The sequence below is a fragment of the Somniosus microcephalus genome, chromosome 21 (assembly GCF_052327205.1).
Source record: "Somniosus microcephalus isolate GS21.2 chromosome 21, FLI_Smic_1.0, whole genome shotgun sequence".
Classification (NCBI taxonomy): domain Eukaryota; kingdom Metazoa; phylum Chordata; class Chondrichthyes; order Squaliformes; family Somniosidae; genus Somniosus; species Somniosus microcephalus.
The window spans coordinates 47161569-47176132 of record NC_141007.1 but is presented as its reverse complement, the minus strand read 5'-3'; the positions used below and the strand labels follow the sequence as shown (position 1 = coordinate 47176132).

Genomic DNA, 14564 nt, shown 5'->3' with positions numbered 1-14564 from the left:
AATTAAATACCAACAAAAAGAGAAATCACTTTTAATTAAAATAACATTAACAAGACATGGCCACCAAGAAAGAGTTTGACAATGTGTGTTTTTCCAACTCCTGCTCTGGGTTTTTCTATAGTAAGGTTACAACCATTCAGCAATCAATGTCATTGATAATTTGTGATAAATGTTTATCTTCTGATGCTTGTGAATAAATGGAGTATGTGCAGCATGCAAGAAGACTTGTAGCGCCTTATCACGTTTTTAAATGTCTCAGTGTTTCACATACAATGAATTTGTTTGAAGTGCCATGACTGTTGTTATATAGGCAAAACATAGCTGCCATTGTGTGCACAGCAAGATCCCACAAACATCAGTGAGATGAATCACCAGTTAATCTGTTCTGCATGTTTTTGGTTGAGCTAGAAATGCTGGAACTCCCTGCTCTTCCAATAGTGCTACAGGATCTTTAACATCCACCTAGCAGGCAGGGCCTTATATTAACATCTTACCCAAAGAGCAGTAAATTTGACAATGCAGCACTCCTTCAGTATTGCACTGGTTATGTGCTTAAGGTCTGTGCTGGGTGTGAACCTACAATATACTAACTGAGAGACAAAGATACTGACAACTGAGCCAAGTCAAGGAAAGTTTGGATGGTAGAAGAATGAAAACTGAAATATCTGTGATAAAGATTTAGGGCTTAGCATGTTAATGAAGATGAAATTATAAATAGGTTCATTATTTTGTGTGAATATTTGTCAACCAGCTAGATGCTTGTGATTTTGTTGAAAATGATGACAGCTTGTTAATCAATGATTTCTTAATTCACCATTTTCACTCCTAAAGTTCCATGTTTATCTACGCATTGTTCTAGATCTATGCCATTAATTTGATCATTTGCAAAACCAAGAGCCTCAATAATAGAATTCTGTGTAAATGGAGGCTGTAACACGATCCCCATTAACTCTGGAGAGAAGCAATTAGATTATTACACAGCACTGTATTCCAGCAGTGACTGAAATGTTCACATTAAAGAGGTGATGCTTTCTGCCGCCACTTTACATTTCGTGGTGAGTCATAATTTGAGTGCTAGTTGAATAAAGTCATTAAAAGTGTAATTTTTATTATTCATCTGATCTCTTCATGTTGCAGAGATTTTAGCTTCTTCCATTGTTGTGCCGTGTTAGTATGCTCTGCATGATGTAACTGTGCAGCATGCACATCTGTTTTAAATGTTATTCTATTTTAATAAGCACTATTAAATTGGAGGTGGTGAAAAAATAAAACTACAATGCCCACAATTATCTTTTCCCCTGATACAGGAACAACCACAGACTGTAAGCTTCCTAACTACTATTACTAACCCTTTCTTTATGTTTTAGAATCATAATATAAAGAGGGTGTAAGACATTCATGTTTTCATAGTGGAGACCAACTTTAGAAAGGCATGCTGTGAGCAAGAAAGGCATGATGTGAGTACTCATGCAACTGTTCTTTATGCTTCTGTCCAATTTTCTGCCATTCACAGAGCAAGAACCAGAGGCAAAGGGCAGATGTCTCATGGCTCGAGAACACAAATATTGAATCTGACCCTCGATGAAGACACTTAAAACACTTAGGCCTAGAAATTCGCTATCGCCGCGCCAGGTCTTTAGCGCCCGAAAGTTAGCGCACGCCCGGATTCCCGTAGCGCCCGCCTGAAATTCAGTTGCAGCGCCCCAAGACGGAGGCGGGCACTATTGAAGGGTTTGGCCGCCTCCGCTTGGGGCGCTGAAAGTCAATTTCAGGCGTCCAGCTGCCGCAGCGCCACCCGATGCGGTGCGGCAGGCTGGGGTACTGCAGGCCTCCTCCTTCTCTTAAGGAGGAGCTGCCTGCAGCCGTGAGATTGCCGCTGGATTCCCCCGGCAAATGAGCCCGGCACCACGGAGAAGTGCCGGGCTCGCGGGGGTCAGAGACCAATGCCGCGGGGGGGGGGTGGTGTGGGAGTCCGGGGAGGAAGGAGCGGCCAAGTGGCCGCCGGGAAAGCGGCCGGCCGCACCTCCACCTTTACGCCCCGGCCTCTCGGAGCTGCAAGGCCCCGTTTTACAAACGCTCCTTGCGCCCGCTACGGGTGAGGCGGCGGCAAGTGAATTTGGGCGTTGGGCCGGAATCGCGTTGGAACCGGGGCGCTGCGCACACCGATGACGTCATCGGTGCCGGCGCAGCGCTACCGGCTAACGTCACCATTTGCGCTACATTGAATTCCAGGCTACCAACAGCGCCGGCGCTAAGTGGGCGCTAACACCACTGAATTTCTAGGCCTTAATATTTGATGGTACTATTTTAATAGGAAACCTCCTTTAGCTACTACCAGCATATATTGTTGAGGGAAATAACAACAGAAACTGCTGGAAAACCTCAGCAGGCCAGGCAACATCCGTGGAGAGAAAATAGAGTCAACGTTTCGGGTCAAAGGGTTTGTCAAGACAAAGGGTTTTGACCCGAAACGTTGACTCTATTTTCTCTCCACGGATGTTGCCTGGCCTGCTGAGTTTTTCCAGCATTTTCTGTTGTTATTTCGGATTTCCAGCATCTGCAGTATTTTGCTATCGTATATAGTTGAGGGATATTAGTTTTGTTGTTGCATAGTTTATGTGATGTTTGCAGAATTGCTAGGTTGGTAACTTTCAATAGGAATGATACCACAAAGGACACCTTTAACTATCTGTCAGATTAATTGCATTGGTCTAACTAAACTGATCATTTAGATGGAGTATGGTTTTTGAAGTACGAACATTTTTTTTTGTATGCCAGAACACCTCATGCTTACAGCACCAAATTGCAGGATTCCTCAAAACTGACACACTTTATGGGTCAGCTGGTTTTGATATTTAAACTATAAACACGACCCAGATTCAGTGGCTTAGCTTTTTACATTGGCAGGAATAAAAGCACTAACCACGGACATTCCATTCACTCCAGGCTCTGAAGAAACACACAGAAAGGGTTGATCCAAGACGTGAATGGGGAATTACTTATTAGGACTTTGAGATAGGTTAAAAAATCTTCATAGCTAAATCTCCTTTTGAAAATGCTCATCATACTGTATTTTAATGTTAGTCAGATCTCTTGTATACTTTCCAGCAGGGGTTACCAGGCAGCGATCAGCAGAGGGAACTCTGATTTTTCCCCACTGTAGCCTAGGGCACCGAGGTCAATTGCAGCCTTGAATAAGATCATCACGGGAGATAGAACTTGGGATCTTTTTGAACTACTTTATATAGCTTAGTACCCTGTTTTGCATTTAACAACTGAAGGAAATTTTCGAGGAGCACTATTACATTGTAAGGAATGTAGCAAAAAAACATGATCATGTCAGCGATTGTGTCAGACCTTCAATGTTTTATCTTCACGGTAAAACTGAGGGCGGGGGAAGAAAAAAGAACAAATCGCAAAAGTTCATGCAGCATGTAGAGCAATGCCTGCAACGTGAACTTATCATGGCAGAGTCTGCATTCAGGGGGTTGTTGCTGGTGTTCAGAAATTTAGCTTGCATGAATGCTCCTCAATAAAGTGAGAATAGTCATTTAAAACTGGTGCCACACTCCTGTTTCCAGTTTGACTCAAAACAATGTTTCTATCAGCTAAAAATAGAAAGAAGTGGGTATTTCAATATATAGGACAAAAAAGTTTCCATTCAGTATTGTAATCTGTTGCTCAAAACTAATGATACTACATTGTGTTACAGTTGCTGAAGATATATGAAATTATGTCAATATAATAACTGATATTACTATTATCTTTATTTCCCTTCCACCATCTGTATTGTGCTCTTCATATAATGAAAAATGCCTCAATTCTTTTTAATATTTATGAGCAATATCATAGAATCTTACAGCACAGAAGGAGGCCATTCGGCCTGTCATGCCTGTGCCGGCTCTTTGAAAAAGCTGTCCAATTTAGTCCCATACCCCAACCTTTTCCCCACAACCCCGAAAATGAGTCCTCTTCAAGTACATGTCCAATTGCCTTTTGAAAGTTACTATGGAAACTGATTCCACCACCCTTTCAGGTAGTGCGTTCCAGATAACAACCCTCTGTGTGAAGAAATTGCTCCTCATGTCCCCTTTAGTTCTTTTGCCAATTATTTTAAATCTATGACCTTTGGTCACTGACCCACTTGCCAAGAAAAAATTGTTTCTCCCTACTTTATCAAAAACACTCGTAATTTTCAATACCTCTATTAGGTCTCCCCTTAACCTTCTCTGCTCTAAGGAGAACAATCCCAGCTTCTCCAGTCTCTACCACATAACTGAACTCCTTTATCCCTGGTATCATCCTGGTAAACCTCCTCTGCACCCTATCCAGAGCCTTGACATCCTCCCTAAAGTATGGTGTCCAGAATTGTTCACAATACTCCAGCTGAAGCCTAACCAGCGATTTGTAAAAGTTTAGCATGACTTCCTTGTTTTTGTATTCAATGCCCCTATTTACAAAGCCAAGTAGCCCATACACTTTCTTAACTGCCTTATCAACTTGCCCTGCCACCTTCAAGGATTTGTGAATATGCACCCCCAGATCCCTCTGTTTTTGCATCCTCCTCAAAATAGTACCATTTATATTATACTGCCTCTCCATATTGTTTCTCCCAAAGTGCATTACTTCACACTTATCCCCGCATTGAATTGCATCTGCTATGTGTCTACCCATTTCACTAGTCTGTCTATGTCCTCCTGAAGTCTGCTACTATCATGTTTACTATTTACTATGTTGCCAAGTTTTGTATCATCCGCAAACTTCAAAATTGTGCTCCCTGTATCCAAGTCCAGGTCATTTATATATAACAAGGAAAGCAATGGTCCTAATACTGACCCCTGTGGGACCCCACTGCATACTTCTCTCCAGTCAGAAAAACATCTGTTCATTACTACTCTCTGCCTCCTATCCCTTAGCCAATTATGTAACCAAGTTACCACCCTTCTTTTAATACCATGTGCTTCTATTTTCCGAATAAGTCTGTTATGAGGTACTTTATCAAACGCCTTTTGGAAGTCCATATATACAACATCTACTGCACTACCTTCATCAACTCTCTCTGTTACTTCATCAAATAACTCAATCAGATTAGTCAGACACAATTTGCCTTTAACTAATCTGTGCTGGCTATCCCTTAATAACTCATGCTTCTCCAAGTGAGAATTAATTTTGTCCTTGACGATGGTATCCAGTAGTTTTCCCACCACTGATGTTAGACTGATTGGCCTGTAGTTACCGGGTTTATCCCTCTCCCCTTTTTTGAACAGGGATGTAACATTTGCAATCCTCCAGTCCTCTGGCACCACTCCCATATCCAAGGAGGATTAAAAGTTTGTGGTCAGAGCTTCTGCTATCTCCACCCTAGCTTCCCTCAGCAACCTAAGGTGCATCCCATCTGGACCGGGTGACTTGTTAACTTTGAGTGGTGCCTCCTTTCCATCTATTTTTATCCGATCCAATATCTCCACTAACCCCCCCCCCCCACACACACACTCACACCCAGTGCAACATTAACTTCATCCTCTTCTTTTGTGAAGACAGATGCAAAGTACTCATTCAGTTCCTCAGTTATGCCCTCTGCCTCCACAAGAACACTTCCTTTTTTGTCCCTAATCAGCCCGACTATTCCTTTAACAATCCTTTTACTTTTTATATGTTGATAAAAGATTTTTGGGTTCCCTTTTGTGTTGTCTGCTAATCTTTTCTCATACTCTCTCTTTGCCCTTCTTATATCCTTTTTCAATTTCCCCCTGCACTCTCATTATTCTGCCTGGTTTTCTACTGTATTCTGTAGCTGACATTTGTCATAAACCTCCTTGTTCTGTTTTATTTTAACTTCTATTTCCTTTGTCACCTAGGGAGATCTAGCTTTGGATTCCCCATCTGTCCTCCATATGGGACTATGCTTGGTTTGTATCTGAAGTATCTCCACCTTGAAGGCCTGCCATTGCTCATTAATGTCACAGGAGATCTACTAGTATAATCTAAATAATAGGAGATGCTTGAAATTGAGTTTAAGGCAATAAATAGAACTGTATTTTTGTTTATAAACCCATTCATGATGTCAGAATTTTTCAATTGAATTACTGCCTTGTAACTCACTATTCTCCAATCTTGTAGGAATAATATATGGTTTGTTTGTGGGAGCTAAGCTTCAATTAATTTGCCACACAGCTATTTGCACCAGATAAGGTAATAGTGAATTAAAATAGCATTTTTAACAGTGGGCAGGACGTACAGTGTACAACAGCTTTGTTCAGCAGGCCTATAACACTTTCAACCTACTGAAAACAACACAGCAACAATAACATATTCGCAGATGCAAAGTTTGATTCAAGGATCCTTCAAAGAGCTGCTGCTCATGATTGTTTATTTCCTTGGGTCGTGATCCCAACAATGCCCTCCAGCACTGGCCCTGTCAGTGTTTGCGGGGTCAGTGGGAAGGCACCTCATTTGCATAGGTTAGATTGGCTGCAAGCAGCTTCTGGGTGCAGCTCTGGCACCCGCCTGCCTATTCCTGCCAGAAATTCTGGTGTCCACCCAGATTCCCAAACTCCCTCCCCTCTTCGAACTTGCAAATAGTTTAATTTGCCCCCTGAGGAAGGGGGGGGGGGGCAATCTTAGATTTAAAAAGAAATAAAAATCCTTCCAGGATACCTTATCCAAGTTGTCATTTGTGAGCCATAGAAAATGATTCTAATGGGTGAGGGGGAGGAATGAGCAGACGTCATAGCCACCCAATCCTTTCCTCACTTGATATCCACACACGTGCATTTGCCAGCAGGGTTCACTGGATTGCAATAGCAAACACTGCCTAATCTTTCCTCTCACTATCCCGGGGCACTGAGGGCAATTGTAGTTCACCTACTTCCACCCCAACTGAGGTAAGCTTACTCAACACACACCAGGAATCAAAGCTAGGACCTTCTGGTCCAGCAGAGTCATCAGGGGAGCCTAGATACTGGTTTGAGTGAAAAATGGAAATGATAGCGTTAGATAAAGAATGCACAAAGGAAGCTGATGCCAAGGTTAATATCAGACTTCTGAGAACATAGAAAACATCTTAAATTATGTGTTAAAATCAAACTAGATGATCAGATTAAAATGCAAGTGGAATGGGTGAAAGAATCAAGTCTTTTTTTAAATGGTTACAAACACTGCAGTCCATAGATGCCAGTGACTGTTAGATGCTGCATAACATTAGTCCAAATAGTTCATGTCAATTTTCTTTACTTAACCAATCGGTGACAAGCACATGACAAGGTGAAACTATGATGAACAAGACCTGATGGAACAATGAAATATTATAACAAATTCAAAGTTAATGTGTTGTTAGGATTCCTTAGTTCTCTCCTGGTAAGGTTAAACACTGATATGGTGAACATGAGTAATTAGAAATGGAAGGTACTGGTAAAATAACCCTTGTAACTCATATTGTCATCATTGTTCACCACTTGGTTCCAATACACACGCCCACCATGCAGTAAGTGCAGCGCTCCATTAACATGCTCCTTGTTTCCTGCTAAACTTTCAAGAGAAGAGTCAGTTATCAAACCCAGAGTTAAAAAAAGATAAATATACACAGTCTGAAAGAGCTTCTATAGTAATCTCCCTAATTTTACTTTAACTTGTAAATCCGTATTTAATGATAATTTGTGGTAAAAACCTTCAATTTCCTGAAGCTTTGATTTTAAAAACACGGTCCTATCCATTGGATTTTAATTAGAATTAATTTTTGGATGCTGAACACTCTTACTAATGGCTTGTACTAATTTTTACTGAGGTTTTTGTAGATTCATTAAAGCAGCAAAATTTAAATCCCCCTGAAAGGAACTGGTGGTACAATACTCTGGATCCATCTTGCTGAAGGTAATTGTGAAGCATTTTATCATTGTGTGTGTGCGCACGAAAGTCAAGGCATTTCTAGAATTTGGTGCATATTTTTAGAATAGTTTCTCTGCTTCATTGCTTAAAAAAGGATTAATTCTGACAATTATTTGGATGAGTCTGTTTTGACGTCTCGTTTTTGGCTCTGATTCTAAGCTAAGCAAAGACAATGCAGTATTTCAATCCAACTTGCTTCAGTCCTCAGACGTGTTAAATGTTTTAAACATTCTTTGTGGGTGAAAAAAAAATCCAGGAATGTTTTGAGTAACGTGAGCCATAGTGTCTTTTGTAAAAAAAAGATTAACAAATGTAAACTACAGAGTTAGTAGTGCACCTGTTTGGGGCTCACTACATAACAATTCTCTGCAAATATGTAGCTGTCTCATTGATAAGGATTACAATTTTCTTTCCTATTTTGTTATCTGATTGTAAGGGTGGAAGAAGTAAAATTTGACTTCCAGTTTCAACGATATGACCATTATTTATGCAATTATAAAGTACCTTTAGACTAAATCCAATGTCTGCCGGTGCAGCAAAATATTTTGAAAATCACACCTACAACTCTCATTCTTTATGAACCTATTGCATTATTGGTCAAACAGTAAGATTTAATAACACTCGCTGTAAAGTGACTTACATTGAAGTGATTTCTGTCCATATTCTCTCTTTCACATTGGGCAGAATTTGACTAGCTGGCAAACTGCCACTTTGTTTGCTATAATTGCCTGCAGTCCAGTGAAATGAACCTGTTAGCTAATGTGGGTTGTGTGTTATGAATGTGTGTCTGAGTATTTACGTGCATTTGAGATCCTATCAGGATCATCTCCAATAATTCTAATTCTTCACACAAGGTCCTGCTAACTCAACACTTACATTCCACAAAATGTTATTCACTTATTAACAGTTATGCAATAATAGTACTGAGAATAATCTGATACAAGTTCTTGCCTGCTTTTAATTGTAATGGGAGGTTTTGTGAATTGACTCACATTAGTACTTTTAATATCTTTTAGATTGGTAGGTTATAGAAATAGTGGAAATTATATATTACAATCAGAGAAAAAGGGATTCATTTATTGGGAGATTATGACTTTAGATTTTCAATGTCTGTATATTGATTCATTAGGTATTCACTTCAATAGAGTTGACTGTATTTTCTTCATTTACAAATTCTGAGGTGACAATGTTTACCAATAAATTAGGTTTCTTTACTTTATAAAGTTTTTTTTCTATATGCCAGGAGGTCTTTGTTGGATGGGTTCAGATTAGATGTCCCTTTTTTTGTATCAATTTGTGGGTCTATTTTGGACGGTGTCTGTGTTGGATGAGTCTGTGATTGGATGTTGCCCAAGCTTGCTGTAACGGTGTTGGATACATCTGTTACATTTGTTTATTGTAGGTAGAACTATGATGGTTAGATTATGTACAGTTATATTAATAGCCTCCTTCTGGACAAAAACAAAAACTCTCAATCACTTGGCATAAAAAATTGTAATCAGTTCAATAACCAAAGTGTTTTACATTACAAAATAATCCCTAACATTAAATGAATTTAGTAGGTAGATGGATGGTAATTTCCCATTAATGTATGTCTCATCTTAAAAGTTGTGAAACGATTATTTCTAGCAGAAATAGACGATTTAATTTTTAAGTGCAATACTTGTCAAGATGTTTAAGGAACTTTATAATGCATATAGGTAGATAATACTTTAATTCCAGTGAAAAGTTCACCAGAATATGATGCAGCATTCCCTATTTATCTTTATTCGTTGAATTGGGAACACCTTTTAATAACAGTAACAAATAAAAAGGTTACACTTTATGGAAGACAGAAGTTAGACTCTAAATAACTCTTGAAATGCTTCATTCTGGTTCAACTAGTTTCAGCTTCTCTTTTATAGTTGAAGGAACCTGAGACTCAATATTTCCCCCACCAACTAAACATACAAAGTGATGATATTCTTATCTTTGTATTGAATTTTTTTTTTTTTTAAAGTGCTGCACTGTCATAACATTTTGAAAATATAGATGTTCAGATTTTTTAACTTTAGCTGTTTAACAAATGGCATGAAGCTAAATAAATTCCAAGTTGATTAAATGAGTGATAATTTCTGAACACAGATTTGTGTATTTGGAATTGTACAAACGTCAGGTATTGCTGCCTGCCTGCTGGTAGGTGTGAGATTCATGGTTCGTTTGTTAATATAATGTCATTTTTGGGTTCCACAAACAGGTGTAATTACCATTTAGGCCACGGATTAATCTGAAGTGTAAAAACAAGCCTCTTCCATTCTACTTTTAAGCATTCCTTCTAACTATGAGTATTAAATCAAGGACAGCAAGATAATGCTGAAAATCCCATGTTTATCTTTTGAATGAAGAAGAGAAAATCTTTACAAAAGCCAAGGCATGAGGACCCATTTCAAAGAACTAACGTTGTTTTCAGAGGTGTTCGAGCAGTTTGTTGGGAGATTAAAAATGCTGCTTTGAGCAGTGTGTGTGTGTGTGTGTGTGTGTGTGAGGCTGTCTTTGTCTTGTGGCTGATCCTGTTGAATGTAACTGCTGTGTGTTTGCTGGTGTGCACACCTGTGTTGTGCTAATGTTTTGATCTGCCAGTCCTGCTCAGTTGTACCACTAAACCTAAGAATCCTTTCACACCTTTGTCTTTCTCTGTTGTCAGCTTTTGTTTATTTTCCTTGTCCTGTCACACGTGTTCCAAAAGAACTTCTCCTCAAAAAGCCCTCTGTGCCAAAACGATGGGCTAAAGTTTCTGCAAACAAGGGAGCTTCCACCAGCGGAAGCTCCACAGCGATGGCAGACAAAAGGAAAATAATCCTCTTGCCAGGTGAGAGCCCAGGCTCTTCCCACATACCTTTGCACGCCTTTCTATGAGTGATGGGCTTTGTCATGTCACGATAGTAGCCTTCCTTGCAGTAGTGGCAGTGGCGACCTGCTGTGTTGTGACGGCAGTTCAGGCAGACTCCTCCACTCTTCCGACCAGAAAGTTTGAAGAGTTCCATGTTAAAGCGGCACCGTCGGGCATGCAGGTTACAGTTGCAAGCTGAAAAAAAAAATCAGTCAATGAAAATGGAATCAATTGGCTTACAAATAATTGTGCAATCACTCTGCACCCTTATTACATACTGCTCAGTAAGGAGGCATTTTATACACAATACCTGCACGTGCACTGTATTGAATGTTTGACAGAGCACCCATAGCCATGAAATAATATGAAAATGTCAGGAGTTTAGGATCAGTAAAATCATAAAAGACATAACAGAAATACTTATAATGAGGTAATGTACATACCAAACTTATATTTATAGATGATTAAATATACTAGTGATGGACGGTACAATTACTCAGTTTACATATCACCAGTGTTCCCTTTAAGCTGAGCAGTTGTGTGGCCGTGCAGCAACCGGTGAGCCGGCTTTCAAATTGGAACAAAAGGCGCATGGGTGAAATTTTGAACAGGCCAGGCAGTCTGTGAAAGTGGCAGTGCGGCCCAAAAAAAAATGACAGGGAACACTGTACATCACTACAAGTATATGCTAAAAGGAACAGCTGTCTTTTAGTTGGGCTTCTTGTACTTTTTTTTTGTATGTTTCATACCCCTGTTACATTGGGAAGTTTGTACTGCAGCGAATCTGGAATGGAATTTTCTGTGGAATGAACTGGCCAGCGTGAACTCGCAGTACTGGAGCCATAAGGAAAGCCATTCCTCTGTCCGTGGGTTCCCTGAAAGTAAGGTGCCAGCCTAGATGGTGTCAGTGAAGCCCTGGGCTAACACAAGAGGGAACATTTAATCTTCTCTGTGAAGAACCAGACTTCAAGTCATCACATTAGTGTCCAAGCAACAAAATTTGAAACATGGGAGGTGTATACCAACAACAACTTGTATTTATATAGCGCCTTTAACGTAGTAAAACGTCCCAAGGTGCTTCACAGGAGTATTATAAGACAAAAAAATTTGACACCGAGCCATATAAGGAGAAATTAGGGCAGATGACCAAAAGCTTGGTCAAAGAGGTAGGTTTTAAGTAGCACCTTAAAGGAGGAAAGAGAGGCGGCGAGGTTTAGGCAGGGAATTCCAGAGCTTAGGGCCGAGGCAATAGAAGGCACGCCCACCAATAGTTGACCAATTATAATCAAGGATTAGAGGAGCACAGATATCTTGGGGGGGGGGGTTGTGGGGCTCAAGGAGATTATAGAGATAGGGAGGGGCGAAGCCACGGAGGGATTTGAAAACAAGGATGAGAATTTTGAAATCGAGGCGCTGCTTAACCAGGAGCTAATGTAGGTCAGTGAGCACAGGGGTGATGGTTGAACGGGACTTGGTGCGAGTTAGGACATGGCCAGCCGCGAGTGTGTTGGAATAGTCAAGTCTAGAGGTAACAAAGGCATGGATGAGGGTTTCAGCAGCGGATGAGCTGAGGCAAGGGCGGAGACGGGCGATGTTACGGAGGTGGAAATAGGCGGTCTTAGTTATGCCGCGGATATGTGGTCGGAAGTTCATTTCAGGGTCAAGTATGACACCAAGGCTATGAACAGCGTGTTTCAGCTTCAGACAAATGTTAGGGAGAGGGATGGAGTCAGTGGCTAGAGAACAGAGTTTGTGGCATTGGAACAAAAACAATGGCTTCGGTCTTCCCAATATTTAATTGGAGAAAATTTTTGCTCATCCAGAACTAGCAGTCTGACAATTTAGAGACTGTGGAGGGGTCGAGAGAAGTGGTGGTGAGGTAGAGATGGGTGTCATCAGCGTACATTTGGAAACTGACGCATTGTTTGCATATGATGTCGCCAAGGGACAGTATGTAGATGAGAAATAGGAGGGGGCCATGTGGTAATGTCACTGCGCTAGTAATCCAGAGGCCTGGACTAATGATCCAGAGACGTGAATTCAAATTCCACCATGCCAGCTGGGGAATTTAAATTCAGTTAATTAAATAAATCTGGAATAAAAAACTAGTATCAGTAATGGTAACCATGAAACTATCAGATTGTCGTTAAAAACCCATCTGGTTCATTAATGTCCTTTAGGGAAAGAAATCTACCATCTTTACCTGGTCTGGCCTATTTGTGACGCCAGATACACAGCAATGTGGTTGACTCTTAATTGCCCTCTGAAATGGCCTAGCAAGTCAGTTGTAACTAACCACTACGAAACATAGTAAGAATGAAACCAGATGGACCAACCGGCATCGACCTCGGCACCGGCTACGGATACAGCAACGGCACACCTAGCCCAATCGACCCTGCAAAGTCCTCCTCACCAACATCTGGGGACATGTGCTAAAATTGGGAGAGCTGTCCCACAGTCTCGTCAAGCAACAGCCTGACATAGTCATACTAACAGAATCATACCTTTCAGCCAAAGTCCCAAACTCCTCCATCATTAATCCTGGGTATGTTCTGTCCCACCGGCAGGACAGACCCACCAGGGGTGGTGGCACAGTGGTATACAGTCGGGAAGGAGTAGTCCTAGGAGTCCTCAACATTGACTCCGGACCCCATGAAGTCTCATGGCTTCAGGTCAAGCATGGGCAAGGAAACCTCCTGCTGATTACCACCTACTGCCCTCCCTCAGCTGATGAATCAGTGCTCCGCCATGTTGAACACCACTTGGAAGAAGCACTGAGAGTAGCAAGGGCACAGAATGTAGTCTGGGTGGGGGACTTCAATGTCCATCACCAAGAGTGGCTCAGTAGCACCACTGCTGGCCGAGTCCTGAAAGACATAACTGCCAGTCTGGGCCTGCGACAGGTGGTAAGAGAACCAACACGAGGGAAAAACCTACTTGACCTCGTCCTCACCAATCTACCTGTCGCAGATGCATCTGTCCATGACAGTATTAGTAGCAGTGACCACCGCACATTCATTGTGGAGACGAAGTCCCACCTTCACACTGAGGACACCCTCCATCGTGTTATGTGGCACTACCACCATGCTAAATGGGTTAGATTCAGACAGATCTAGCAACTCAAAACTGGGCATCCATGAGGCGCTGTGGGCCATCAGCAGCAGCAGAATTGTATTCCACCACAATCTGTAACCTCATGGCCCGGCATATCCCTCACTCTACCATTACCACCAAGCCAGGGGACCACCCGATGATGGGTGAAACTAGAACTAGGGGGCATAGTCTTAGAATAAGGGGCTGCTCTTTCAAAACTGAGATGAGGAGGAACTACTTCACTCAGAGGGTGGTAGGTCCATGGAATATGCTGCCCCAAAAAGCTGTAGAAGCTACATCATTACATAAATTTAAAACAGAAATAGACAGTTTCCTAGAAGTAAAGGGAATTAAGGGTTATGGGGAGCGGGCAGGAATTTGGACATGAGTCTAGGTTCGGATCGGTCATGGCCCTGTGGGTAGCGGAGCGGGCCCAGGGGCCGTGTAGCCTGATCCTGCTCCTATTTCGTGTGTCTAATTCTGTTAGATTCAGGAGATGGTTCTGTGATAGTGGATTGGCGGTTAGGATCAGATCAGCCATGATCTTATTGAATGGCGGAGCAGGCTCGAGGGGCCGATTGGCCTACTCCTGCTCCTATTTCTTATGTTCTTATGTAATAAGGAGTGTAAAAGAACATGCAAAGAGCAGCACCTGGCGTACCTAAAAATGAGGTGCCAACCTGGGGAAGCTGCAACACAGGACTACATGCATGCTAAA

General features: G+C 41.5%; 1 protein-coding gene across 6 annotated transcripts in view; it reads right to left on the bottom strand.

Annotated features, from left to right (window-relative positions):
• The window catches only part of LOC147102764 (netrin-1), a 247306-nt gene that overhangs the window by 76859 nt on the left and 155883 nt on the right, over positions 1-14564 (bottom strand). For all 6 annotated transcript variants that reach the window (XM_085963549.1, XM_085963551.1, XM_085963550.1 and 3 more), the window contains one exon: positions 10760-10948. In XM_085963549.1, coding sequence (XP_085819675.1) covers positions 10760-10948 — 189 coding nt within the window. The remainder of the gene's footprint in view (positions 1-10759; positions 10949-14564) is intronic.